This window comes from Alternaria alternata, assembly GCF_001642055.1.
Source record: "Alternaria alternata strain SRC1lrK2f unplaced genomic scaffold CC77scaffold_16, whole genome shotgun sequence".
Lineage (NCBI taxonomy): Eukaryota > Fungi > Ascomycota > Dothideomycetes > Pleosporales > Pleosporaceae > Alternaria > Alternaria alternata.
Window position 1 is genome coordinate 237,692 of NW_017306205.1, and position 24,746 is coordinate 262,437.

At 51.1% G+C, this 24,746-nt stretch overlaps 11 protein-coding genes across 11 annotated transcripts; 9 read left to right on the forward strand and 2 right to left on the reverse strand.

Moving 5' to 3' along the window:
* Positions 1–1,928: 1,928 nt before the first annotated feature.
* On the forward strand, positions 1,929–3,577 carry CC77DRAFT_940422 (cytochrome P450; the record flags this gene model as incomplete). The annotated part of the gene is made up of 4 exons (XM_018534726.1): positions 1,929–2,474; positions 2,533–2,724; positions 2,782–3,119; positions 3,169–3,577. The coding sequence occupies 4 exons, from the start codon at positions 1,929–1,931 to the stop codon at positions 3,575–3,577; spliced, it is 1,485 nt and encodes a 494-aa protein (XP_018383564.1).
* Positions 3,578–4,120: 543 nt separating this feature from the next.
* Positions 4,121–8,128, forward strand: CC77DRAFT_1010760 (hypothetical protein; the record flags this gene model as incomplete). The annotated part of the gene is made up of 3 exons (XM_018523673.1): positions 4,121–6,365; positions 7,042–7,710; positions 7,755–8,128. The coding sequence occupies 3 exons, from the start codon at positions 4,121–4,123 to the stop codon at positions 8,126–8,128; spliced, it is 3,288 nt and encodes a 1,095-aa protein (XP_018383565.1).
* An 801-nt stretch (positions 8,129–8,929) lies between these two features.
* Positions 8,930–10,192, forward strand: CC77DRAFT_940704 (hypothetical protein; the record flags this gene model as incomplete). The annotated part of the gene is made up of 3 exons (XM_018534743.1): positions 8,930–9,014; positions 9,159–9,749; positions 9,801–10,192. The coding sequence occupies 3 exons, from the start codon at positions 8,930–8,932 to the stop codon at positions 10,190–10,192; spliced, it is 1,068 nt and encodes a 355-aa protein (XP_018383566.1).
* A 229-nt stretch (positions 10,193–10,421) lies between these two features.
* On the forward strand, positions 10,422–12,204 carry CC77DRAFT_1010762 (hypothetical protein; the record flags this gene model as incomplete). The annotated part of the gene is made up of 4 exons (XM_018523674.1): positions 10,422–10,897; positions 10,946–11,161; positions 11,193–11,397; positions 11,443–12,204. The coding sequence occupies 4 exons, from the start codon at positions 10,422–10,424 to the stop codon at positions 12,202–12,204; spliced, it is 1,659 nt and encodes a 552-aa protein (XP_018383567.1).
* A 904-nt stretch (positions 12,205–13,108) lies between these two features.
* On the forward strand, positions 13,109–13,848 carry CC77DRAFT_213956 (hypothetical protein). Its single transcript, XM_018530678.1, has 2 exons — positions 13,109–13,528; positions 13,580–13,848. Exons 1-2 carry the CDS (start codon positions 13,188–13,190, stop codon positions 13,662–13,664), a joined length of 426 nt encoding a protein of 141 aa, XP_018383568.1. The 5' UTR covers positions 13,109–13,187; the 3' UTR covers positions 13,665–13,848.
* A 309-nt stretch (positions 13,849–14,157) lies between these two features.
* Positions 14,158–15,046, forward strand: CC77DRAFT_1063485 (hypothetical protein; the record flags this gene model as incomplete). Its single annotated transcript, XM_018528629.1, has 3 exons — positions 14,158–14,328; positions 14,387–14,866; positions 14,915–15,046. The coding sequence occupies 3 exons, from the start codon at positions 14,158–14,160 to the stop codon at positions 15,044–15,046; spliced, it is 783 nt and encodes a 260-aa protein (XP_018383569.1).
* Positions 15,047–17,874: 2,828 nt separating this feature from the next.
* On the forward strand, positions 17,875–18,760 carry CC77DRAFT_214497 (hypothetical protein). Its single transcript, XM_018530683.1, has 3 exons — positions 17,875–17,902; positions 17,961–18,103; positions 18,157–18,760. The coding sequence occupies exons 2-3, from the start codon at positions 18,075–18,077 to the stop codon at positions 18,518–18,520; spliced, it is 393 nt and encodes a 130-aa protein (XP_018383570.1). The 5' UTR covers positions 17,875–17,902; positions 17,961–18,074; the 3' UTR covers positions 18,521–18,760.
* A 154-nt stretch (positions 18,761–18,914) lies between these two features.
* CC77DRAFT_214442 (hypothetical protein) lies at positions 18,915–19,644 on the forward strand. The gene is made up of 2 exons (XM_018530679.1): positions 18,915–19,128; positions 19,182–19,644. Exons 1-2 carry the CDS (start codon positions 19,049–19,051, stop codon positions 19,597–19,599), a joined length of 498 nt encoding a protein of 165 aa, XP_018383571.1. The 5' UTR covers positions 18,915–19,048; the 3' UTR covers positions 19,600–19,644.
* CC77DRAFT_214670 (hypothetical protein) lies at positions 19,518–20,589 on the reverse strand. Its single transcript, XM_018530684.1, has one exon. The coding sequence runs from the start codon at positions 20,297–20,299 to the stop codon at positions 19,712–19,714; it is 588 nt and encodes a 195-aa protein (XP_018383572.1). The 5' UTR covers positions 20,300–20,589; the 3' UTR covers positions 19,518–19,711.
* A 1,921-nt stretch (positions 20,590–22,510) lies between these two features.
* On the forward strand, positions 22,511–23,300 carry CC77DRAFT_1022394 (hypothetical protein). The gene has a single exon (XM_018525452.1). The coding sequence runs from the start codon at positions 22,953–22,955 to the stop codon at positions 23,214–23,216; it is 264 nt and encodes an 87-aa protein (XP_018383573.1). The 5' UTR covers positions 22,511–22,952; the 3' UTR covers positions 23,217–23,300.
* A 367-nt stretch (positions 23,301–23,667) lies between these two features.
* Positions 23,668–24,470, reverse strand: CC77DRAFT_1022396 (hypothetical protein). Its single transcript, XM_018525453.1, has one exon. It carries the CDS (start codon positions 24,197–24,199, stop codon positions 23,882–23,884), a length of 318 nt encoding a protein of 105 aa, XP_018383574.1. The 5' UTR covers positions 24,200–24,470; the 3' UTR covers positions 23,668–23,881.
* Positions 24,471–24,746: the final 276 nt, after the last annotated feature.

Consider the following 24,746-nt stretch of genomic DNA (forward strand, 5'->3'; position numbering starts at 1 on the left):
AGAGTACTTGAACAGGGTGATACATCCTGGGCGACAGTTTGTATACACCAGGGTGCGTCCTTTGTCGGTATGCCGGTACCTCGTTCACCGTTAATGAGTTTGAAGCCATTTGCTTTCTATGCTGGAGTACCTAAAAATACCTCAATCCTTAGCCTTGTTACGCAGAGCTCGTCGCGTGGACCAAGAGTAACCAGCATCCCCTCATTTCAAACAAAAGAACTGAGAAGAGAACATGGTGAGTCGGTATTGATGTAAGTGAGATTTTGTGACGTGACGAGAGCGACAGTTTTCAGCCTCTGAGATCTTTGACAACAGACTGTCTCAAGCGAAGTATAGTCGCTAGCGATCGTGACTTCACCATTACAAGGAGCAACACCAACTCAGAATAAGATGCTAAAAGGGTCTAGCCCGTTTTTTCGGGTAATGCCTGACCGGTCAAACTGTTTGTCTGCCGTTCCAGTCAGCACTAATCCATTTGCAAAAGGTACGGCTGAGGATGAAGCCGCAATTGCTAGCGACTATAGGATGCATGCATGCGCAGTCATCGACGCAGTAGGCATTTGAAAAAAAAAACAATTTGTGCCATGGCGCCACAAGCAGTATACAGAAATTTAAACGGAAGGTAGCGTTTCGGACATGGGAGGAGGTGATTGTGTGTATCAAACGCGGCAATCGTAATAACGGTTGGCTTTTCGAAACAATGTTGCAGTGGAGTTGCAAGTGATACCGATATGTTTTCTGGCGAGCTTGTTGGAAGGGACACAGACTGGAAGACGACGATCTTCGTTAGAACTCGCATCAATGCCACTCGCTCTATGCTGGTATATGCCCCTCCAGTTGAGCCTGTGCAGCAACGTGGTACATACCTTCAGAGAAGCAAACTGCCCTTATTCAACGGGGATGAGCAGAGATGTTTAAGCAGGTCAATCGTATCGCCAGCTCCCCGTGTCACATCACTTTATCCGCTTGATTCGCATTAGGAGGAAGGCATATTGATTGGTTGTATCGTATAGCGTTCGGAGTAGGCTGAGGACTTAATCGCCATAGTCCTTATCAGTCGACTGTGAATACCTAGGTAGGCATCCATGGTTTGTAGGCCATTGACGTCTTCGCCCCTGTATCAGCAGTTAGCGCCAGCTACAATAAAACAGCACTAGGTAATATTGCTGTAAGCTTGGCACGGAAGGGCGGTGGAATCAAAAGGCTGAAGGATGGGTCGGATGGGTGATGTTCGGGTCCTGGCGCGTTCCCCTCTGGCGGCTGGAAGCGCTGCGACTCGCGTCCAGGGGCTCCTGCGCTAGGCTTGCTCGGTGCTAACGTGCTTGGCAAAGCATCTTTCCGCACGAGCGTCATATGTCTTGCTGCGTCACCACAAAGCTCGACATTCGCCCTCAAAAACTGAGACACCGGATTCTTGAATCCAGTTCATCGAAGTGATCATTACAGCCGGAAACTACCGTCATTATGAGACGATCACCATCGCGAGACGAAGTCGCTCTTTCTAGCGCAGAGTGGGTTGGCGAGGTAACAAGCAGCAAATTATCCCTGTATACCATCAGAGCTCTGAACGTGATTATCTCGTGATGGGAAACACATATACCCGACCCCACTCTGCCTCTTTTATGTGGACCGGAAAACGATCCCCGTACCTGCGCAGGTACCCCGCGACATTCATTCTAGTGTCCGCTACCCCGCCACGCTATTTGGGAGTAGTTGGAAGAGAAGTGTGATCGTAGGAAAACGATATATGTGAATTACTGAGAACAGCCTGGTGGTGGTTCTCCGGGTGACGTATCAGTGTTGTTGGGAGCATGGGTACTTGACGATCCCCACCGAGCAGTGGATACTTGGCCAACATACTTCCTGCTGGCACTGGCATCTCTCACAGAACACATACAGTCTTTTCATATGCTCCCAATTCTTTCATCATGTCTACACAAGACTATAGTTCGAGACTCCTTTCGTATGTTACACTTGTCAATATCGCGCTAGCACTCGTAGCATATATTACTGTCCAAATCCTTTACCAGATAACTTACTACCGGTTCTTCCATCCGCTACGACACTTTCCTGGTCCTTTCTGGGCCAGCGTAACGCGTCTATGGATCGCTTACCACAATATCAAAGCCGACGAATGCGAGCTCGAACTTGCTCTACACCGCAAATATGGTCCAGTGCTTCGAATTACGCCTACCCTCCTTTTGGTTTCGGACGCAACTAAGTTACCTGAGGTATACAACCGTCAATCGAACAAGTCAAACCACTATATTACCGGCAGCTTCGGGAAGACTGAGAGCCTATTTAACATGCGCGAGCATAAGCATCATGCGCATTTTCGCAAGATCGCTGCTGGCCCTTACAGCTTCAGCAACGTTAAGAAAATGGAAGGCCTGGTAGATGATCGCATTCAGCAGTGGATCGATAGACTGGAAGAACTCTTCAGTAATGGCAAGAAATTTGACTTTGCGCCCTGGGTATGCTTCACACTGATTACGTGACGAGAATAGGGAGCACTGATACTTTGATGTGTAGGCAGTGTACATGGCATACGACATCATATCGGAAATTGGCTTTGGCGCGCCTATCGGCTTCATAGAAAGCGGCTCGGACATTGATGGTCTGATTAAAGGCTTCCACGATGGCTTACTTCCCTTCGGTCTCATGGCTCGACTTTGGCCCTTTACACAGTGGGCAAAAGGTACATGGCTTGGTGAGAGATACCTCGTCGCGAAACCGGAAGATGATTCTGGCATCGGCACGCTCATGCGCTTTCGTGATAAGCTCATTGCACAGCGACTTGAAGATATTGAGGCCGGTAAGATCGAGCGAGTCGATCTGCTACAGACATTCCTCGATGCAAGGACGGAAGATGGTGCGCCACTAGAGTTGGATTACATCAAAGCTGAGATCCTTCTGGTGCTGCTTGCAGGTGCTGATACCACAGGCACTGCGTTCCAAGCGATGATTGCATACATTACCTCTGACGCTCAAGTGTACACCAAGTTGATGAGAGAGGTTGATCGCGTCACTCGTGAGGGAAACTTGAGTTCTACACCACAGTACGACGAAGTGCTAGAACATTGCCCATACTATGTCGCCTGTGTCAAGGAAAGCATGCGGTAGGCTATAGTCTCTTTTCAATAGTTATCCCCATACTCACATCTACAGTTTATGCCCCTCTGCCCCCAACATCTTCCCTCGTCTTGTTGGGCCATCGGGCATGCATCTGCACGGTCGATATGCTCCACCAGGGACAGAAATAACTTGCAACCCGTGGCTCGTGCACCGTGACGAGAAGATCTACGGTGCCGATGCCTGCGAGTTTCGGCCAGAACGCTGGCTTGAGAGCGACGAGAAAGCGAAAGACTACAACAAGTACAACATGGCCTTTGGTTACGGCGCAAGAGTTTGCCTCGGAAAAGATATTGCACTTATGGAGCTGTACAAGGCGCCGTTGCAATTTCTTAGGACGTTCAAGATTGACATGGATAAAGGTCGGAAAGGCAGGTTTGTCGTCAAAGGTGGAGTAGGCTTTTGGGAGGATATGTTGATTAGTATACAGCGACGGGCAACGTAAGATTAAGGTGGCACTTCAATGTATGCTGACCTACACAAAGCACTATAGATGAGATGATGTACGATTGAGTCGCGTGAGTTCGCACAATGATGAGATGGCGTTCTAGATTATCCCGTACCCGATGTCGTCACGTGTTGGCGCGATGATTTTCCACTAGCGCGGTCTTGGACGAAACAATCCGAAACGTCCGCAATTACGCTACGAAGCTTACGGTCCGCGCCTCAGCTATCCCACCACTCGCAGTACACAGCTGGTCTTGGTATAGGCTCATTGTCCCCGCACTGGGGCGCACTGAAAATGTCCCCGAGATGATTCTCCGTCGGTGCCATATCCTTGGACCAGGCCTCAGGCCCAGGCGGAAATAGCTTGTTTCGTAGCGCGCTTGGTATATAGGAGAGCGACTCCAACATGACGATGACCCTTACCGCTTCTACGATTTTTTGAATCGATTTCTTTCGTTTTTCTGTCACTCACTGACACTGACCTTGTTCGCTGGTCGTTCATTCATTTCGTCACTCGCTTATCTACTCGTCCGTTCGCATCATGATGCGTTCAACTTTCTTTTTCTCCCTGCTTGCGGGCACGGCCTTTGCTCAGCTTGCCGAAAACAACTTGAAGACCCACGTCGGAAGTTTGAAGCTTTCTGCACCCTTCAATCCGATCAAAGAAGCGTACTGGACTGGACTCCCTCACCATCGCCGCACTCCCTTTGCTGTCTCGCCAGATGGCAAGTCAGCATACCTTGCGTACCTAGACGCTTCCGAGACGGACGTACATATCCAGAAAGTCGACCCTGCTACCTTTGCGACCGTAGGCGATGCAGTGACCGTCACTGGTGGAAAGGAAGCTGGTGGTCTAGTTGCTCACAATGACGGTTTCGCTTTACTCACTAACGAGGCCATGCCGTCAGGCACCACCAACGCGCCGCCTGATAGTACCCCAGTAGCTGTCTTGTACCGCTACACTGCTGGCAAGCAGACCTTCAAGACGTTTTTGGGCGGCCCTGACAACGTTGGCGGTATGGGCGCACTGGCGTCCCCGGACATGAACGGAGACCTTGCTTTCTCTGAGGCCACTGGCATGTACGGTGCTTACTTCGTCGTCACCGCGTACTCTGGCGATGCCAAGGGTCATTTTGGTGACGCCATCCAATACGTTAGCGAGAACGGCACGCTCGAGCAGATCCAGGGTGCTAGTTCAAGCTGGGGATGCTCACACAACACTGGTATCGCATTCGAGGCCGCTGATTCTGTTCCGTTTCCTAGCATCTGTTCCGAGGACCAGGGTGCCATTTGGCTTAACACTGGAGGTACTGGAATGGACAAGAGCGGTGTCAAGGTCTCCAACGAAAACGTCCAGAATGGTGCTGGAAATGAGGCTATGGGTGGCATGTCCGGATCCTACAGTGGTCTTGCACGCTTCATCGACAGCGACTCCTACATCTTCTCCTGGGTTTCGCGTGGCGCCAAGGATCTGACCGAGAACGAGTGGATGGGCGCAGGCTACACTCACTCCGAGAACCGCACTGTCAACCGCAACGTTGCCATCGCTACCTTCTCAGACAAGAAGACAATTGTTGGCGAGCAAGCTACCTCTGAACTTGGCCCCGATGGTGACTCACAAGTCAACTGGATCACCACAGGCTCTGCTGACTGCCAGAACGCTCACGTTGCTGCCTTTGATGGCACCAGCGCTCTCGTCACCTGGGAGGAGATCGCTGAGCCTACGTGCGAGTTCGTTGCCATGGGCTGCAAGGGTGCCTTTACTGGCTCTTACTTCCAGCTCGTCAAGGACGGCAAGAAGGTTGGCGAGCCGGTCAAGTCCATGGACGTCTACGTCGCGGGAGACATGGTTACCATGGCTGATGGTCGGGTATGCTGGCCTTACGTTGACATGGACTGGACACTTGACGCACCAGTGCGTAACCCCGCAAAGGTAGAGGCTATCAGCTTCGCATGCATGGGCCTGAGTGGCAACGAGTCGGCTGCACCTGCTTCCTCTGCCCCAGCTGCCTCAGCCCCAGCTGCCTCAAAGACACCAGCTCCCTCATCCAAGGCTCCCGTCGCTACTTCTGCGGCTGTCAAAGAATCAGCTCCTGTAAACGAGGTTGCCGAGTCTACCGAACAAACCCCAGCCGTTGAAACACCTGCTGAGTATGCTCCAACGCCCGCCCCAAACCCGATCGAGTCCCTGCTCCCCATAGCTCCCATCGTCTCTGTCATCACATCTGCGCTTGAAGCTATTCCATCAGGCTTCCTTCCCGACAACGACCTTCCCGCGCCCTTCCTGTCAATCTTCATTCCGGCTTCTGAGTCTTTCATCGCCTCTCTTGCACCTGCTTTCACCGAAAGTGCTAAGATACCTCTTCTGTCCCTTGAGCCAGTATACTCCAGCACCCCCAGCTCTTTGGTCGCTGAGCCTACCGTCGAGCCTACAGCTTATCCTGAATACCCAGAGGCTACTCCTATTGTCGAACCATCTCAGCCAGCAGCTACTCCTATCGTTGAACCTTCCCAACCCGCGGTGACTCCCACCGTCGAACCGACTCAACCCGCAGCTTCAACAACATGTACCGAAGGCAAGACCCAGAGCACTCGCGTACCCCTTGACGCCACTCTTTCGGCAGATGCTCCCCCCTACCCTATCGGTACAGGCTCAGCCGCCTACCCCACTGGCAGTGGTATGCGCCCCTCCGGTATCGCGCGCCCCACTGGTGCTGGCCGTCCAGACTGGTTCCATGGTAGCCGTCCAGATGGTAGCTTTGGCTGGGGTCGCCCCAGGCCTTCCGGTATGTGGCCTGCTCACGGTTACCCCCATCCTACAGCCGGCTTCCACTACCCTTCCAAGCCCTCTGAAGCTTTCGGCCATGGAGGTGCTGTGGGCGTTAAGGCTAGCAGCAAGCCTTGCACCCTGGAGACCAGGGTCAGGCCCACGCCTACTGCTCTTGTGCGTTAAAAACATCATGGATTATGAGATGTCATAACATCATCCATATCGTTCTCACCCAATTCATGTATATATATTTATCTTCCACAGACCTCCAGGCGGGGTGAGACTAGCTGCCGCAATTCACAGTCGGTACAACACGTACAACTGTTACTCTATTTCTTCCTTTGCCTCACATGCGTTCAACTGGTTTCTCGTCCTTGGTTTGCGTTGCTAGTTGTAGGCCAAACGATTCTTTCAGAAAACTAATCTATCAAGAACCTTGTCTCCAAACGTATTCGTCGGTCCATCCGTGTCTATGCAACTGCTCATGTCGCTTTGTCACTTCCATCGCTTCATGCTAACCGCAACGAGTGCGCAATCAGTCTCTAGGAGGTTCGACTTGCAGCTAGCGGGCTTGACAAACAAACGCACCTCTCTCACCATTGCTCAGTTGTCTTTTTGCTCTCCTACTGATCCTGCTTCTGTGTTTCCCGCGACTACCGCCCTTAATCGCGACTGACTTCGCACACGTTCAGCCAGGATGACTGAGGAATCAGAGCTCGTAACGATCGATCCGAACGGCGACATGCTCATCATATTGAAAGACCCGAACACGGCACTGTTGGAGTGGAAAGAAGACAAGGACTTATTGGAGGAAACGATCGCTCAGGCAGCAGCTGAAGCGACTGAGACAGTCAACAACAGCGAAGTTGCACCGCTAGAGCGAGAATTACCCAAAACTCGGTATCTGGTGTCATCGCGGCAAATGCGTATCGTATCACCTTACTTTGAAAACATGTTCAAATTCAACTATGGCGAGACAGTTTCGGTTTTCGAGGATGATCTATATCATGTCCAAGCACAAGGGTGGAACCCAGAAGCATTTGCCGTGGTGCTCAATGTCGCGCATGTCCAACTTCAAGCCATACCGAAAAAGGTCAGCCTCGCTTCGTTCGCTTGGCTCTACGTTATCGCAGACTATTACCAGATGGAGGGTGTCTTGGGACTATTCACAACGGAGTGGTTGAACCAACTGAAGCGGCAACCGATGCCGATAACCTACAGTAAGGAGCTTGTACTCTGGATGTTCTTGAGTGTGAAACTCCAAGACATGGAGACTTTTAACCACATGGCATTAATTGCGACAAGGAAAGCTTGCTATCCCATACAGTTTCTGGATCTACCCTTTCCTCCAGGAGGGCAAGGTAAGCTATCTATCTGCTTCGTGAGAGCCTGCTGACTCACATAGTACACAAGCTTGATGGCATGCGGTGTGCCGCTATTGAAAAGCTTCTGGGTGGTGTACGTAAACTTATCAGAGAGCTGTACCAAGGCAAGGAGGGGTGTTCGGAGGCATGTTCGGGCATGCTGTTAGGGTTCTTGCAGCGGGCCTTGTGGAAAGAAGATCTACAGGGTGTCGTTTCAGAACATCGTCAACGTCCCTTCGAAGGAATTGGGTTTGATTCACTTCTTTGCGAGATCGAGGAGATAGGAACTCCCTCTGATGGTATATGGGATTTGCCCAACTGCTGTCTACTTGAAGACCTTCTTTTTCCGATCCGTTGCGATGCTGCGGCTTGCCTAGAGCTGGATATAAGCATTGCAGAATACCAGGGGCAATAGGATTGATTCGGGACTGGTCTTGAAATAAGTTCTCGTAGTAATGACCTACACAAGTGCAAGTCAAGTATGAGTCTGTGTTCAGGCTCAGTAATAAAATTTTAAGTGAATGATTTAAGCGTTTGTGAACTCAACAAGTGTATCGTATACTTCGATGTGGGTGGGCTCGCCAACATCGTAGCGGCTGCTGGAGCCGCGGAAGATCTTGAATCGTATAACGTCTGCATGGTGTGAAAATCGTAACTGTGCCCCGCATTTAGTAGAGCTAGAATGAAGTTTGGATTTGATACTAAAGGAGATGAGAGGGATGCGACTACTCGCGCAGAGATGGCCTCCGCCAATGACGTCCTCTTGGCCCCGTCCAACGCTAGCCGCCAGCATCGCGTCTCTTCACGTACCATCCTAGAACCTCGAACCGCTATATAGTGCCTTTCATCGCGGTAATACACTCACATTTTGATGTTTACTCGTCTTGCTACACGATCTGTTTCATCGCATCGGGATCCGCATGCACTTCATAGACCACGATTGTTAGCGACGCAGCTCAGCGGCGTTGTGTAACGCAAGCGACCAATAATGGGTTCTTCCTGTCGTGTTGGCGCTGACAGCGAATGAGTTCCTGCACGACTCCGCACTGATAGCTTGCCGGCCACCCATCATTGGTGACTTTACCGCAGGTGAAAGTAAAGAATGTTTAACATTGCGCCGCAGTGATGCGTACTCTCCTCAGCCTGCTTCAGTCCTTGCCTAAGAATCTCGACACCTTTAAGACAAACAATCGATGCATGTTCCTCTGTATCGGCCATGGCATCCGTCGTGCACGCAATCGATCCAGATCCAGATACAGTGTTAATTCTCACAAATCCTTGCACAACCTTCGCGCCTTGGGGTTCTGAAGAGAAATCACAGAATCTAGTGGCACCTGTCGGGAAGGAGAAGAAGAAGAAAAAGGGCAAAAAGAGAGTCGATAGGCAAGCAAAATGCTAACCTGATACAAAACTTGTTCTGACTCGACACAGCTTAAGCCACACAGAACATTATCCTCCTTTGGCACCTGGTGGACTCACTGTTAATAGCAGTGAAACGTTTCCTGAGGACGAAGTTGCACCTTCACTGACTACACACAAAGAGCCTGTTGAGCCTGAAGAAGAGTCGATCCACTACCATGTTTCCTCACGCCACCTAATGCTCGCGTCGCCTGTGTTCAAGCGAGCGCTAAACAAGGATGGGTTCGCCGAATCCGTTCGCAACGAGATCGATGGTTTCTTCCATATACAAGCCAGTGACTGGGATCCAGAAGCGTTTCTCATCGTTCTCCGAATTTTGCACGGTCGCAACAAGCAGGTGCCACGAAAAGTGAGTTTGGATATGCTTGCCAAGATCGCTATCCTCGAGGACTATTACACTTTCGGAGAATCCCTGGACGTGTTCACAGAGATTTGGGTCCAAGAACTCATCAAGGTGTCTATACCTACAGTATACTGCAGAGATCTGGTATTATGGATCTGGGTAGCATGGTTGTTCGATAAAGATCAGCAGTTCAAGGAAGCCACCACCACAGCTATCAAGCAAAGCACTGAATCTCTCCGTACCTTGGGTCTTCCCATCCCTGCGATATTATCAGGTATGTTTGTTTCTTGCTCTCATGAGATACGTGGCCATTTACATATTGCAGACGAAATCGACAATACGCGGTACCAGGCCATCGATTTTGTTGTCGAGTCCCTTCACGAACGTCTCGAGAGGTACCGTTCCATCGATTATGTGTGCCCATATGGTGACAATTATTCCTTCGAGTGCGGATCCTTTCTTCTCGGAAATATGATGAAAGAGCTGACCCGTCTGAACCTATATCAACCACGCCCAGAGGTTCCGTTCCCTAGCTTGAGTTTCAAGGACTTGTGTAACCGGGTGAGAGGCATACGCCCTGCTTGCTGGGCTCCTGAAGGGCACTACCACAGCCATTCATGTACATTGGATGCAGCGATGGAAACTCTGATAGAGGATGTATCGACTGCAGTTGGAGGGCTGAATCTGGGCGATCTCAAGAAGAGACGGGATGGCTGAACAATCTAGCATGTACGTAGTTCTAGCGGGAGATTCAATGCTCAAGTGTATGACACCGTTCTGCTTGACCGTGTTCGCCCCACAAGTCGCAGCCGGAAGCGCAGGAGTGAGCCAGGCCAGAAGCGGACTAGTGTCGAAACAGGGGTCCAATGTCCGATGTCAGAAGTCGGGAATGACACCTTAACAAGCGCTCGAGTTGCAAACCTCCCTTGATTTCGACAATGCCACGATGAGCGAAAGCAAAGGGCTCCTGCATGAGCATCCTTCAGACAGCGACTCGGAACCCGAACACGAGCGCAAAGCAAGTCCGCGACACCTGTCTCCATCGCCCTCATCGTCACGAACCACATCCGCGTCGCCAGCACCGCCAGGGTCACGACCAAATGGCAACTTCAAACGGCAATCGTCTTTCGCACAGCCCCGGCCCGATGGCACGCCGAGAACGCCAAACCGGGTGCGCTTTGAGGAACCCAGGAGGAGCATGAACGGAGACTCCAATGGCGACTGGCTGGAGATGGACGGAGATGACTACATGGACGGCGATGATGGGCGGGAAAGAGTACAGCGACTTCCTCTGCTCACTGGGATAGAGGCGCCTAGCGTCACTGTCGCAGAACAATCATTCAATCCGGAAGACCACCTCGAGAGTGCACAGCCACGGAGCGGGATGCGGAGCGCCTTTATGAACATGGCAAACAGCATAATGTATGCCCGTCAACACGGAATCTAAGCATGGAAGCTAATCCAAAGCAGAGGCGCTGGAATCATTGGCCAACCCTACGCCATCCGCAATGCGGGCCTCTTGACAGGCACCGCCCTCCTGATCGGCCTTACCGTCGTGGTAGACTGGACTATACGGCTCATCGTCATAAACTCTAAGCTCAGCGGTACTGACTCGTTCCAAGCCACGGTTCAGCACTGTTTTGGGAAATCAGGACTGATAGCCATATCTCTCGCGCAATGGGTCTTGTATGTTCACCCCACGGCATACCGAATGCAGGTTATTGACAGCATGCAGTGCTTTTGGAGGCATGGTCGCGTTCTGCGTAGTAGTCGGAGACACAATACCAAGGGTCTTGGATTCAATGTTCCCTTCTTTGGCCGATATGTCGTTCCTCTGGCTACTGACCAACAGAAGAGCCATCATGATCCTGCTTATTCTCGGCATATCCTTTCCACTGTCGCTTTACCGGGATATATCAAAGGTATGCACTGTGACCCAGCACACCGACCGGGCTAACAACATGTAGCTTGCCAAAGCTAGCGGTCTGGCACTAGTTAGCATGACCATCATCATCGTGACCGTAGTCACGCAAGCCTTCCGCGTACCCGCCGAGTCCAAGGGTCAACTTCGTGGCTCCCTCATCATCCGATCCGGTATCTTCGAGGCGATCGGTGTGATAGCCTTCGCCTTCGTCTGTCACCACAACAGCCTCCTTATATACGGCTCGCTGCGGAAGCCTACCATCGATCGTTTTACACGCGTTACACACTACAGCACTAGCATATCCCTGGTCGCATGTCTTGTCATGGCTTTGTCAGGCTACCTGACGTTCGGTGACAAGACCCTCGGCAACGTGCTCAACAACTTTCCCAATGATAATCTCATGGTCAACATTGCGCGGTTATGTTTCGGCCTCAACATGCTCACGACACTTCCACTCGAAGCCTTCGTGTGTCGAGAAGTCATGAACAACTATTGGTTTCCCGAGGAACCCTACCATCCGAACCGCCATCTCATCTTCACTACTTCACTCGTCGTCTCTGCCCTCACTCTCTCACTTCTCACCTGCGACCTGGGCATTGTATTTGAGTTATTCGGCGCAACATCTGCATGTGCACTGGCGTTCATTCTGCCGCCTCTATGCTACATGAAGCTTAGTCAGAGAAGCTCCAAGACGTACTTGGCGGGGGCTGTTGCTGCATTTGGATGTACCGTAATGGTCATTAGCATTATAAAGACCACGAGCAAAACAATGATGGGCAACAGCGAAGGTGCTAAATGTGGTTGAACCATGTTGTATTATATACATAGCGAGCATTGGGTGGCGTTTTGGTATACACGTTGCATATGCATGGCGGACGAGTGTCTGGAGTTAGCAAGATCGACCTTGTCAAGCAAAATAAATATCATCACCAGTTGTATCATCTTGCGCGTCGTACATGCTTCGCGGGAATGCGGCGCTTAGCTCTGATGTCGTGGTCAGATGTAGATAAGTAATGCGACCATGTCGTCCCTTCCCGATATTGCATGCACAAAACACATGGTAGGCATGCCAATCGTTCAGGGGCATTGGACGCAGGGCGCGTCTTTGCTTTTCTCCCGGACTTGCATCTTCAACAATCGCTTGCGCGACATGGCGTTCCGCGTATGAGCACCAGGACATGACGCGACTTCAGCTTATCTAAAAGTCAAGTGTTGCGTTCACGAGAATGGAGATTAAGACATGGTTCCAACAACTCGCTCGGATGCAACGGCAGCGAGTTCCTTGAAGTTGGAGTTTAGTTAAGCTCACTAGCTCTGCTCAAGTCCGGTACACCAAAGGTCTCCGGCACAGTATCCGCCGCTGAACGCGTACTTGCAGACCCACATAAACCTGAACACCACGCTAAGCTTCAATTCACAACATCGCAATCAATGTTTCACGACAATCGTTTTTCTGGCTATCATTTCATCTCGTACCTGAGCGATGACGATGCGGCTGCTTTCTGTGATGTTGGAGGCGCCGATCACCCCTTGCTTTGGGGCATTGACGTCACTCGATGCGGGTTTCCGAACCCTGCTTTCACGACCTTGAAAGACACCTGGGAGACACGACGAAAGAGCGCGCTATGACAGGGACACTTCACATATAAGGCACGGCATCTGTTTCCCGAACCCTCTGTTCTATCCTCCAGAATCTGTCATCTCCAATTTCCAGCCAAATAGTAGCTACCCAAACCTCGTGTCAACTCCAACTTGAGCCTTTCCGTACCAATACACCAAACCATCAACATGCCTCTCTTCGGATCCAAGCGCGAGCCCAGTCCTCCACCTGCTCCTCCTCAAAAACACTCCATGTTCTCCAGGCGCCGCTCTTCCTCCCCTTCATACCGGGACACACGCCACAGCAGCTCCACCAGCCGCACTACTACCACACATACTTCCTCGCCCAAGCGCACATCTGGCATGTTCAGCCGTGGCTCCGGAGACCCTAGCATTGCTACTGCCAAGCAGAGCTTGATGAACGCCGAGGCAGCGGAGAGGGATGCTGACCGCGCGCTTTTCGTTGCGAAGAACGCTGTAAGGGAAGCAAGAGAACATGTTCATCGCCTAGAGAGGGAAGCTGCTGAGGAGTAAGTTTATGTGATTTGCATCAAGGGAATATGGCGCTAACAATGTTATAGGGCGAGACTTGCGAAGATCAAGCAGGGCGAGGCCAAGGCTCTCGGCAAGAAGGGCAAGTTGCTTGGAAGACACGACCATGTCTAAGTTGACCTCAGCCGTCATATTCAAAAGCAGCCGTGGAGTGGTTGTTTGGGCGATGCCCATACGGACGTTGTTTCTTTTCGTTATGATACTGAATGATGTGAAGCGCGGAGTTGTCGGTTTTCTTACGTTACTATGAGCGCTTGTATAATACCCGTTATGTTTACTTCAGCATTGAATGTCCATCGCATTTCTGCCTGATATCATTCGTTCTTCCGTCATCTCATTATTCTACACAGTTATGATACCACCAAATTCGATAACTCATGCAAAAGCAGATCTACCCGTCCTACTATATACGATCATCATATGTGGTTATAGGAACAAGATCAGACGAACAGCAGTACTATGAGACGCTCTAGTCGCGAAAATGAAAGACTTCCACGACAAACGAAAAAACACTCTTCCCACTGTATTCTTTCCATTCTCCGACCCCACCAACACAAGGTCAACTCTACAGTTCATCAATCTCTTTCAACAAACTCATTTTGATAAAATGGCCCGCGAGAAGCGCATTGCCCATAAATCACAAAACTCCCTCAGCGACGCAAACCGTGATATTACTTCCGCCCAGGCGAAGCTCATTCGCAACCAGAACACACATGAGCACCGTCAAGCTCTCGTGAACTCATCAGTGCCAGAAGAGACACTCGTATCAGTCGGCTTCGTAAGTCGCCGCGTCCTCGAGAGCCCCAGTATTGACTACTGATATTACTCGCCCTCAGGCCGCCCAGATCGTCGACGAAGCACAGAAGTCAAAGTGTCAGGCCGACTTGGAAAAGGCTCGTAGTATTCTTGACAGGCGCCAAAAAGGCCAACCAGTCTCGTGGGTCGAACTGGAATGGACGAAGACACTGTGCGCCAGGGAAGCAAAGCTGGAGGGAGCAGAGATGACGGATGTTACAGCGACCGACATGAAGAAGCAGCAGTGGCAGCAAGATCAAGAGCGGAAGATTCAGGAGATCAGCGCTGCGAACAAGCATCCCACTTGGACTACTCGTATGCTCCTCAGAGCTCGGCTGGGTGAGGGAGACAAGTCGGATCCAGGGTCTGACAGCGACTTGAGTAATGCAAGTGGAGTCTCTGGTGGCGCTACGCCTGAGCCTGCTCGTGTCTCGCAGAAGAAGAGTTCGGCTCGCGAGCCTGAAGATGACAATGGTGGTAGCGAGAAGAAAGACGAGGACAACGCTGTTTCCCAGGCACAAGTAAGCTTGGTGATCTACGTGGAGGATACTCATACTAACAACAAACAGCCTCAAGATCCCCTCCCTCCTCCGATGAGCGATGCCAACAACAATATGACAGCTAAACGGAACGCGGATGAAGACTCTGATGTGGACATCTGGGATGACGATGTCTGGGCTCTGATGATCAAGGCCGACTAGGAGTAAAGACAGCTTCCTCTTCTCCTGTAGTCTAATCATGATATAAAAATTGATACTCGTGAAAAGATGCATTGAGAACAATATCCTGGATGCAGCTGACCCGATGCGTTCGGCAACCATGTAGAATCGGGCTTTATTATCCATAGCACACCGCATCTTCTTCGGCTACTTGCCATCTACTACATGAAGCGTATCATTATACGCGTTACATACACTTTCTGCACGGATCATGAGCTGTGACCAAAGGATTGAAACTTTTCATTTGTCTGATCAGGTTACAGTTACCATATAGATGCTTGCTCTCAATGCTTAGATGATGGACCTCGTTGTTGCATCCGATATATACTCTAAAGCGTGTCACAAGAGATTTTGTCTACAACACTACCGCTACATCTTATGAACCCAGCGATAACAGCGTCCGCCTGTTTTCTTTAAACTTGTGGTTGTCAAAGTTCCTACTACTAGAGGTTGTAATGTGGTTAGATACAGAGATTGTTGACAAGAGCAGCGTTGATAGAAAGGTTTTCCGCGTTTGACGGGCGGAAGTGGTATAGTTCGATCGCGGCCAGCCCGGTACGTAAGGGATTGGGGTGGTGGTGGGATTTATTCGAATGTTGGTGATCGTGTAAGAGGAAAGTCGGTGGTTACGGCAAGGCTAGAGAGTGCGGAAGGTCATAATCATAGAGGCAATCAACAACGTCCCTCTTAACGTGGTTTCCAGGTTAGGTGGTCGATCTCGATACAGTTTTATATAGTGTTTGGAGCACCTTCAACGAGCGTTGTATTTTCGCTCATACTGACCGTGATTTGGTGCATACCTGTAAACCCTTTGACTCGTTGCTACCATACCCGCTGGAGAGCTCGCGAGCTGCCTTGCTGCCCTGGACTTGCGAAATTCGCACCTTATCCTGTGATTCCCTGGTATCCTGCCGTATCTATTTGTGGCCTTGATGATAGACCCAGGACCGCTGAGAGTCTTCAACCGTGCGAAATGCTAAAACCTCGACAACTAGCAGTCCGCCCATAGTGTCGCTCACATGCTGAAGAGCTTTCTTGTACGATTTAGTGTGTCTCCACTTCATAGTTTCGCAACCACTCGTGTGTTCGTGCTCTACAATAAGCTGGGTCTTTGGTGTATTGTCGTGGCTCGTTCATTGGCTCGAGGCGATAGCTGTACCTCGAAGGTATCGATTGTACCGAGAAAGCGCGAGTTCGTAGATTCGAGTCTGACAGGGGTGGAATTATTCGACATTCGGTAGCTGTTCGTGGTTGTGGCGCGATGGGGGACCGTCGCCGTGACTTTGGTGGTTAAATATTTGCCTCTTCCGCGGCGACCTCGAGGCACCCCAGGCATTCGAGCAGTGATTTCCACCCAAGACTCTGTACTTCTACCAATTTAGGCTGTTGCTAAATAACCACACTATCGACTCGGACCAAAAAAGATTGGAGGATAGAGGTAGGGGTCAGGGATTTGCTGCCATGCTCTCCCTATCTTTGCGAACATTTGTTGGCATGATGTATGAAGCTTTTCAAACCAACCTCATCAGCTTGCCAGAGGAGAGGTTGGTGTTCCTTCACTGCTCCAGCTGGCTTTTGCAGTTTGATCTCGAGCAATCTACACCCTCCGCGTCGTATCTCCACCACCACCAGACCAAAAACTCTCGGAGCGGTACGAAAAGCAGCGCAGATCTCATGGTATCCTCCTGCGACTGTTGCGGTGCTCCTGTTACGATGTGGTGGTGTTGCACTTCCACATTTACACCCCTTCGGTGAGCCCCAAGCACGCCGCACGGTCACACCTTTTTTCTACCTCACCCCTAGCTCGATATAAACAGTCAGGGTCCAGCTCACTGAACCTTTACTCAACCCTGCGGATAACTCAATAACCACCCTCCCCAGGGTTCGTGAAGCGGTACAAAGAGCTCCGTAAAGGCCGTAGCAACCTTGTCCAACTCTCCTAGTGTTGATACGACCTCGGGGGCATCCTGCACCACCAGTAATGTCAACCTGTGGTGAGCGCGAGGTCGCGAGCCTTAGCGACAAGGCTGGCAGCCTAGACAGAGGCGCCATATAAGCTTGCCCACCGACCCCCAACTCCATCTCTTCTACATCCCACTACCAACATTTGGATTACAAGATCCTCGAGCTCAGGCTCGTCTTTTCCAGGTTCGCCTGGTGGGCCCGTCAACGATGGATACCTATCTCTAGTAAGTCGCATGCTCCCCTCCTTTCCTCGAGCGCACCGAGTCACTGCGAGCACCATCGGCGACCCCGCCTTTGACAACAACTCAAGCCTTGCTCAGAGATTCTCTCATGCCCCCTTGTAAAAGTTTAGTACATTCTTGGAATACTGACACGCTTTTCAGCGCCGGTCTCAGCCTATTCAGGTCGGTGTCGACCTCAGTCACCTAATCTTTGAAGGTCGACACCAACACTGGCATGTCTGGTACCAGCTCTTCTCTCAAGCGCAAGTCGAGCGTCTACGATCCCAAGATCCACAGTAGCTTTGACTCAACGCCGACTTTGCTAAGGAGGGGGGCTGGACCAGAAAGAGCTGTCGTAGTGGGTGGAGCGCGTAAGCACCGTCATCATCTTCCAATACATGTCACGCTGATTACGTTTAGTATGGTACACACGACGCTTCAGATCGATTTCAACTCCGGCCGATGTCGTGTGTTGCTCATAGCGTTTCCATCCGCTACAACAGCGCGTTGCCGCAGAAGGCAAAGACATCTTCCTGCAAACCGGAACCCCGGTCGACTACGCAAACATGTCCGGTTTGCTGCTGCATTCAACAAGACAAGGATGTCCGCTAGCCTTCGGCGGTAAACGCAACTTCCAACAAATCGGCGTGGAGTATGTTTGCAACTCACCGCTCCCGTGATATCATAGCACTTGCTAACTCGCTGGGTAGTCATGCAATTAATCCACACCGAGTATGAACGGCCGTGCTTTGATGGCTGCCCTCGACAAGCAGTTATCTTGGCCATAGGATTCCCACAACTTGGGTAGCCTCGGCACGGCCGTCATGATGTGGGAGGGAGAACGACATGATATGTGCTTCTTCTCGGACATCCCTGAACTTTTTCGTCGAACTAACTCAGCACCAGCACTCGAGCTTCTCGACAATCTTGGGGTCGGGGGTTGTTGATAGTTCCACAAACTTCAACACCGAACATATCGCCCCAACCCAAGAACCTCGAATTCGCATTGGCGGCCTTGTCGTTGGGCTTCCATGTCCAGCTGCCGTGCGAAGCCCGCGACAAGGCAGTCGTTCTCCCTCCTTACCTGCAACACTCGCGCACATTTGATCTCCGCACTGAATACCAGAGATGGCAGGCACACCGCATTTGCCGAATCTTCACATCACGGGCATTTGCCCGTACCAAGCGTTCCGATCAAGGTTCCGAGCCTTCATCGGGCTGGGTGGGACCCTGCTCGATGCAAAGTCGTGCGAAGAGGTATGCCTATTGACAACCATGCCAAGCTCCACCGCTAACACCACAGCAGCTGCATCGTGAGTCTGTCCTAGGAGGAGGCCTGCCACCGCAGGATACGCTGCTTCGCGCAACTACACATCCAACACTGGTCAGTCTTTCGGTGTCCAGAAGCCCTCTTCGTACAACGGCAGCTCTCCGTATACCTCTGGCGTGGGCTACGCCAATGCCTACAGTAACGCCTCATACATCTCGTGTCATCGACTTAAACAGCGCCGTATCTTCGTTCCAGGAATCCGATCGGAAATCCGTTAGTGTGAAGATTCTTATCTGCAGTGGATGTTGTTAACATCTTCTAGTTCGCGGGCTTTTATTAGAGCATCAGGACGCCCCAAGGTACTTGGAGGGGGCGACTGGATAGGGCGAGGTAGGGGCCCTATCCATCAATGACGTTGGGCATTTGCGCAGAATTGTACTTTTAGGACGCTTTCTGTTGCGAATCTCCATCGCCGCGACCACCAAAGTCAAAGATTTGGTGGCTGCTGTTTCCAGCAGCTCACCTGCTATGATCTTGGATTGCAAGAGAATGCGAGTGCTTTGGTTGATCACGGCGATGGATATCCAACGAAGTGATCGATCGGTCATGTAAGCAGTTTCCACATACAAACCGCTCTTGAGGCATACGCTAACTTCTTCAGGGACCGACAAAGAGATATCTTCCGTCTGCGATCTGAAGCCGAGTACTATCGTAGAGCCCAAGAAGAGAACGAATTGCTACGGGCGGAACTGAACGGCGTCTGGGACGTTCGGGCACGTCAGTACTCAATTTCAGGTCGTACATCTCAAGGAGAGAAGGTATCGAGTCGCAGTGAGTCTATTGTAGACCGCTCGAGCGCTCCCTCGCGTCAAGGTAGCTTTGCGACATCGATCAACAGTAGCATCTACACCACAAACTCTAAGCTACCACCTAGGCAGCAACGATTGGATGATGATCGGGTAATGAAAGTATTTGAAGACGAAGAACCGTGTTGCAAATTCTGGTACCTTTTGGAGGGTCGAAAATTGCCGAAGAGCTGGAGGGCGGAGATAGTTATAAGATGTCGGAGACCCCGATAATGTGGACGTTTAAGGGTTGCGAGCAGCGACTGGAGATGGAGAAAGCCGGCAGTCTTCCTGGAGTCTTGTTTGAGTGCGCATCAGAAAGTTCAATGTTCAATATCATCAGACTCTAATCCAGCCTGCGGGTCTCGTGCATCGCGGTCGTGAACGTATGTATGCCGCGTAGCTCGCAGTGGTAGGTATCTCTTCTTGATCGCCGGTTGTTTGCTGACGTTCGCATGCTCTGTCGCATACGACAACATATCTCTGATCCATGAGTAGGGGTCTGAAGCGTTTCGGAGATGCCAGATTCGCTGTGACGATGAGAACTGATGTTCACGGCTGCACAACATCCGGGTGGCTGGGCGGAAGACCCACACTTGCTTCCACACGTCATCCTTCCCTGACTTCGGCCGGCATGCTTACAGTCCAACCTCACCTCTTTATCGAGAAGGCTGCCTATCCATTGGTTCTCAGCCTGAGGCATCTGTTGGTCACTATTAGTTCTGTGGTTATGAAAGAGCTGGGAAGATTCTGCTGCGACACGCGGCGTGGAAGCTACGCGCGAATGTCCTTGGAACTCCCAACATGAAGACGTCAGATGCCGCAGAAACCAAGCCATGGATCGCGCAATACTTCGCGGCATATGCATCCTTCGTTGCGACGTGTTCATTTTCGTCGCCAATGCGACCATGCGCATCCCCGTTGCTCTACGCATCAGCGCCCTATCCTCGAGAAGCCATCTGTCGGCAACTCTTTACGGCCATCGAGCTCAGAAGTGTTACTTCTAAATATCCGGTATGTTCTCAAAGCGAAGGCAAGGTCGTCTCGTCAAACGCGTTGTCGAATGGGCGATCCTTGCTTCTCACGGCGGAGAGTCAAGACAGCCGCTGGGCATCCAAACACTGGGCGTGCTTAGAGGCGACGTCTCTGCTCCGTTGCATGAGCCTTATGATATACGAGGGATACGCAGCTCTACCCTGATCCTCTGACTACATCGTTCAAAGGGTTTTTTGACCTCTTTGTGTGTGTCGCTACACTTGTCGTGAGCTGTAGATTGGCGATCGTGCATCGTGGTGGGCGCTATCCAAACAAACATCTCGCGCTCCACGGAATCTGTCTACGAGTTGCTTTTGTAAGCTAGACGATGCATATCGATTGCGCGAACTTGTCCATGGCTTTTTTTTTCTCTGTATTATACGCTTCACGAAGCGCCGTCACAGCCGTTTCACCGACCTGTCCAATCCAAAGCGGTATCTCAACAGTCTGGTCAAGACTGGTGCGTTGACGCGCTTGCTATGACTATGAATCTCATCAGCTTCTGGTCCTTCGTATATCATCGAGGCATGTCTGTGGTATCGGTGGGTCGGGAAGCACTTCGTGGCTTTGCTGAGAGCGTCCGTAAGCAGGGTATTGAACCGAAATGGCACCAAGCTATCTCCGACGTCCGTTTTGGATCACTGCCACATCTGTTAGCCATCCATAGGTCTTGAGATGTCTTCTAGTCGCTGTCTTGGGTTGCCGCCTCAAGGTAGGAGGGTTCTCGGAGCTCAGTCTGACCGCTGCGGAGGAGCCACGCCTTGACCGGAACGGGCATTTTGACCACGGGTGTATCGCATCGCTACTATCTGTCAATCCGGACGCAGTACGTTCATCGAAACTCAGCAAAAGGCTATGTGGGAGGTCACATGCCTTTGACTGTCTGCGTCCTGGGCAAGTCAGCTCTGCGTCAAGGAGAAGCCACTTACCACACCCTCACCGAGTGATACAGTCATCCTGCTCAGTGTCTCGTACACGAGGATACAGCCGAAGTTTTCCAGGTCTTACCTTGCGTGCGTCCACGACGTCGCAGATTTGTGGTTCAAACTCATTGGGTGGTTGAACGCGGTCCTGATCGAACCCGCCGTTGTAAAATACGGTGCCGTCAAGTTCGGTGGTGGTGCCGATGTGGGTGACCACTCGCAGGTCTCCGACGAGGGTGTTGTCGATCACGAAAGAAGCGTTTTGGTTTCGTGGAAGTCGTGGGTGTCGAGGCTGAGGCGACCGCCAGCGGAGTGAGACGAAGCACTTCACCTAACCCCACCACGATGCAATCCGCGCGTTGTACACCATGAGCAAAAGTTTATTACCCAAGCCCCTACGAATTTCCTGCATATGACAAAATTCAGTTCATACATCTTCTCAACACAGTCAGGAGCTGCGCCATATACGCTCGATCAGGCATTCGTCGCAAAGGGCATAGACGTCTTGTGGAGCGGGCAAAAGAAGAATTATACGACGCTTGTTGCACTTGAGCCGTCTCTATAGGACCTCTATGCTTGCGCCTAATTCCCTGCTATTGCGTATATGTATAGAAACATGCTTACGCGTGGCGTCTGCTATGTGTTTTGGGAATTGTTTCATACGACATCGAGCATGGACGATACGGAATGAATGCCTTGAAATCCGATTGTGGCTGTTTTGCCCACCGTCAGCCACCGTATGCTGGATACATACTGCTACTATCCTCCATGTCTTTCTATACGGCGTCGTCGTACCATCTCAGCAGTCCATCTTGCCATCCTCCTCCTCCCTCCGCCGTAGTACGCATTCATCTTCGTTTCCTACTGCCTCTCTTGCCTTCTCGCTACAACGACGACGTATTCTCCTGTCTTATCCCCTGTCTTTCCAACCCCTTTGTTCATACCTGTGGTCGCATTCGTATATTGGCTTTGTCTGAACATGGGCAGTATCCTGGGAAGCTTGGGACTAGGCGCTGCAGGGGCAGATGGCTTGGGGGCTAGAAGCTTGCTAACTCTGATGTCAGTGAAGGATATCATAAGGAGGACTGATCAGTATATATACCCAATATGCTGCGCCATGGACACCAAAAATTTTCGTGATCCCTCTAACCACACTCTGTTCGCCCATATGGTATTAGAAGTCGCAAGTTGCCGGCAGAACCCCGGAAAAAGCTGTTTACCCATATCGTCACCACAGCGACTCGCGAAGTCAATTGGGGTGCTGCACACTCCAGAGAAGTTTGTGAGTAAACGAGCTGGGCATTTGAAGGGCACTGAGCACTGATATCATCTCTTTGGGTTCTACCAAGCGGTGGTCGTTCAGTACAGGTCACCGTCACTCACGTCTTGGCATGGATTCTGCAAGGCGCTGGGACCACGAGTTTGTGGACTACATAAACAATCGACTTTTGTATACGTCTTGAACTCTTTGGCAACCTCACTCTCATTGCCCCTGACAAGAAGATTTGATACATTATCACAAATCCTTCCTCATCCTCTTCTCCTCCTGCTGCAAAGCAGCAAAACAACCACAACAACCACAACAACCACAAAATACCGGCACCACCACCGGCACCAAGACCATTCGCCATGGAGCGACCTTTCTCCACCGTCAACGCACACGGGCCTATCGAGCCGCCTCCTCACCCTCCTCTACCACCATCAGGTGGGCTTCGTTCGCTGCTGCCGCCGCCACCGCCGCCACCACCCGGTCCTGGTCCTCCTGGTCCGCCAGCAGACCCCGTGTTCACGTACGAGCAGTTATACGTCCTGTCTGGCGCTGAGCTGGCGAGATTTCTCAACGGCCTATCCCAGGCCCACTTCGAGTTCTGGCTGGATCACCACGGACGATGAGGATGACGATACGTCCGGCGGTGGGCCTTTTCGTTGGTGTCTTGGCTTGGTGTTCTCTTCGGTCTAGTTTCAGGTTGGATTGTGACGGGTTTTGGGTTTGGGTATGGGTTTAGGGACTGGAATCGGCGCTTCGGCGCATAGATAACGACAATTGAACTCTTCGCGCTTGTCTGCGCTACTGCGCTCGCATCTCCCCTGCTATGCTGTTTACCTCATTGATGTTTTGTGATGTTTATGAAACTTTGCTGCGACTTGATGTAATCTCCTGGAGGCATCAAGAGCGTGGTGATCTTTTGTTACAGACAAGTTGAGTGTATCCTGGACAGTGGGCGTCGCTGCGAGGTTAGCTGGCAGTAGCCATGTAGCTAACAACACGAGAGCTATTCAATGGTATCTAAACTTGTATGAAAGCTGCACCGTGTTCGTGAAGAGATGGAAAATAGGAGGGAAAGGGTTCTAATCAGTAGATCTGTATAGCTATGACAGCTTGCCATTGAGTAAGAATCACAAGGATGACGATATCTCTTTTAGCAAACAAATAAGTCCTTTAAAGCTGGAAGTTGTTCGTATTTGCAAGTAGTAAGAGGCGCTCTGTATTAGCTTGTAGGTTGACAATACCATCATAATGCCGTGTCTTCTTACAGACAACTGACATTGCACGTGACTCAAGCACCACCCTCCCTCTTAGCATACTCGTCCCCCATCCTCTCCTCATACTGCCTCCCTTTTGTCTTGGCATCCTCCTCCTCTGTCACATCCTGTATCCGCTTCGCATCCGCTTGTCTAGGGTCCTCTAGCTGTCTGCCTGCAGCATCTGTTTCAAATCGCTCGACACGAGGCGCTTCACCTGGTGCCTGATGTGTGCGCTGAGTGCGGGTACCACTGGGGTCCGTGTAGGTTTGTTCGGATTTCGAGGTTGTTTGGCCGTTGATGGTTGTGCTGGACGAGGATGTGGAAAATGATTGGAAGGTTGAGCTGGACATGACGGCTGTTGTTCAGATGATGAATGATCTAGCTGTGGTAACACGGTTTCTGGGTGACTGTAGATAGTACAGGTTGGTAAGTTTGAGAGCCAAGGGTTCGAGGGTGTAGGTTGTTAAAGTCTGGCGCGTGTCACGCGTTGTGATCTCATAGTATGACATCATAGGGTCCAGCGCTCCGCAGAAACCTCAAACGCGAAAGCGTTCCAACGATCTCAGGAAGTAGAACGCTGAATAGCGGACAAAATACATGACCTTGGAAACTAGAATGCTGCTAACTCTGGAATGCATGAAACCTGGTGTTAGAGACAATGCGCGCCCCTGACTCTGCCATGTCATCAAGCGTCAAACTCACATTGAGTTCCTACTACTTCTCTATTGTCAAGCTTCAGAGTCGATTACATCACCTGAGATTGTGCAATCAGATTAATAACACCAAGTCTCATCGCAAATGTTGAAACGAGAGATGTAGATGTAAGTACATTGCAGGCTCGAGCCGCGCGACGCTCTAATACCCCAACGTCCAGTATAACATGGCCAACTAGTGATA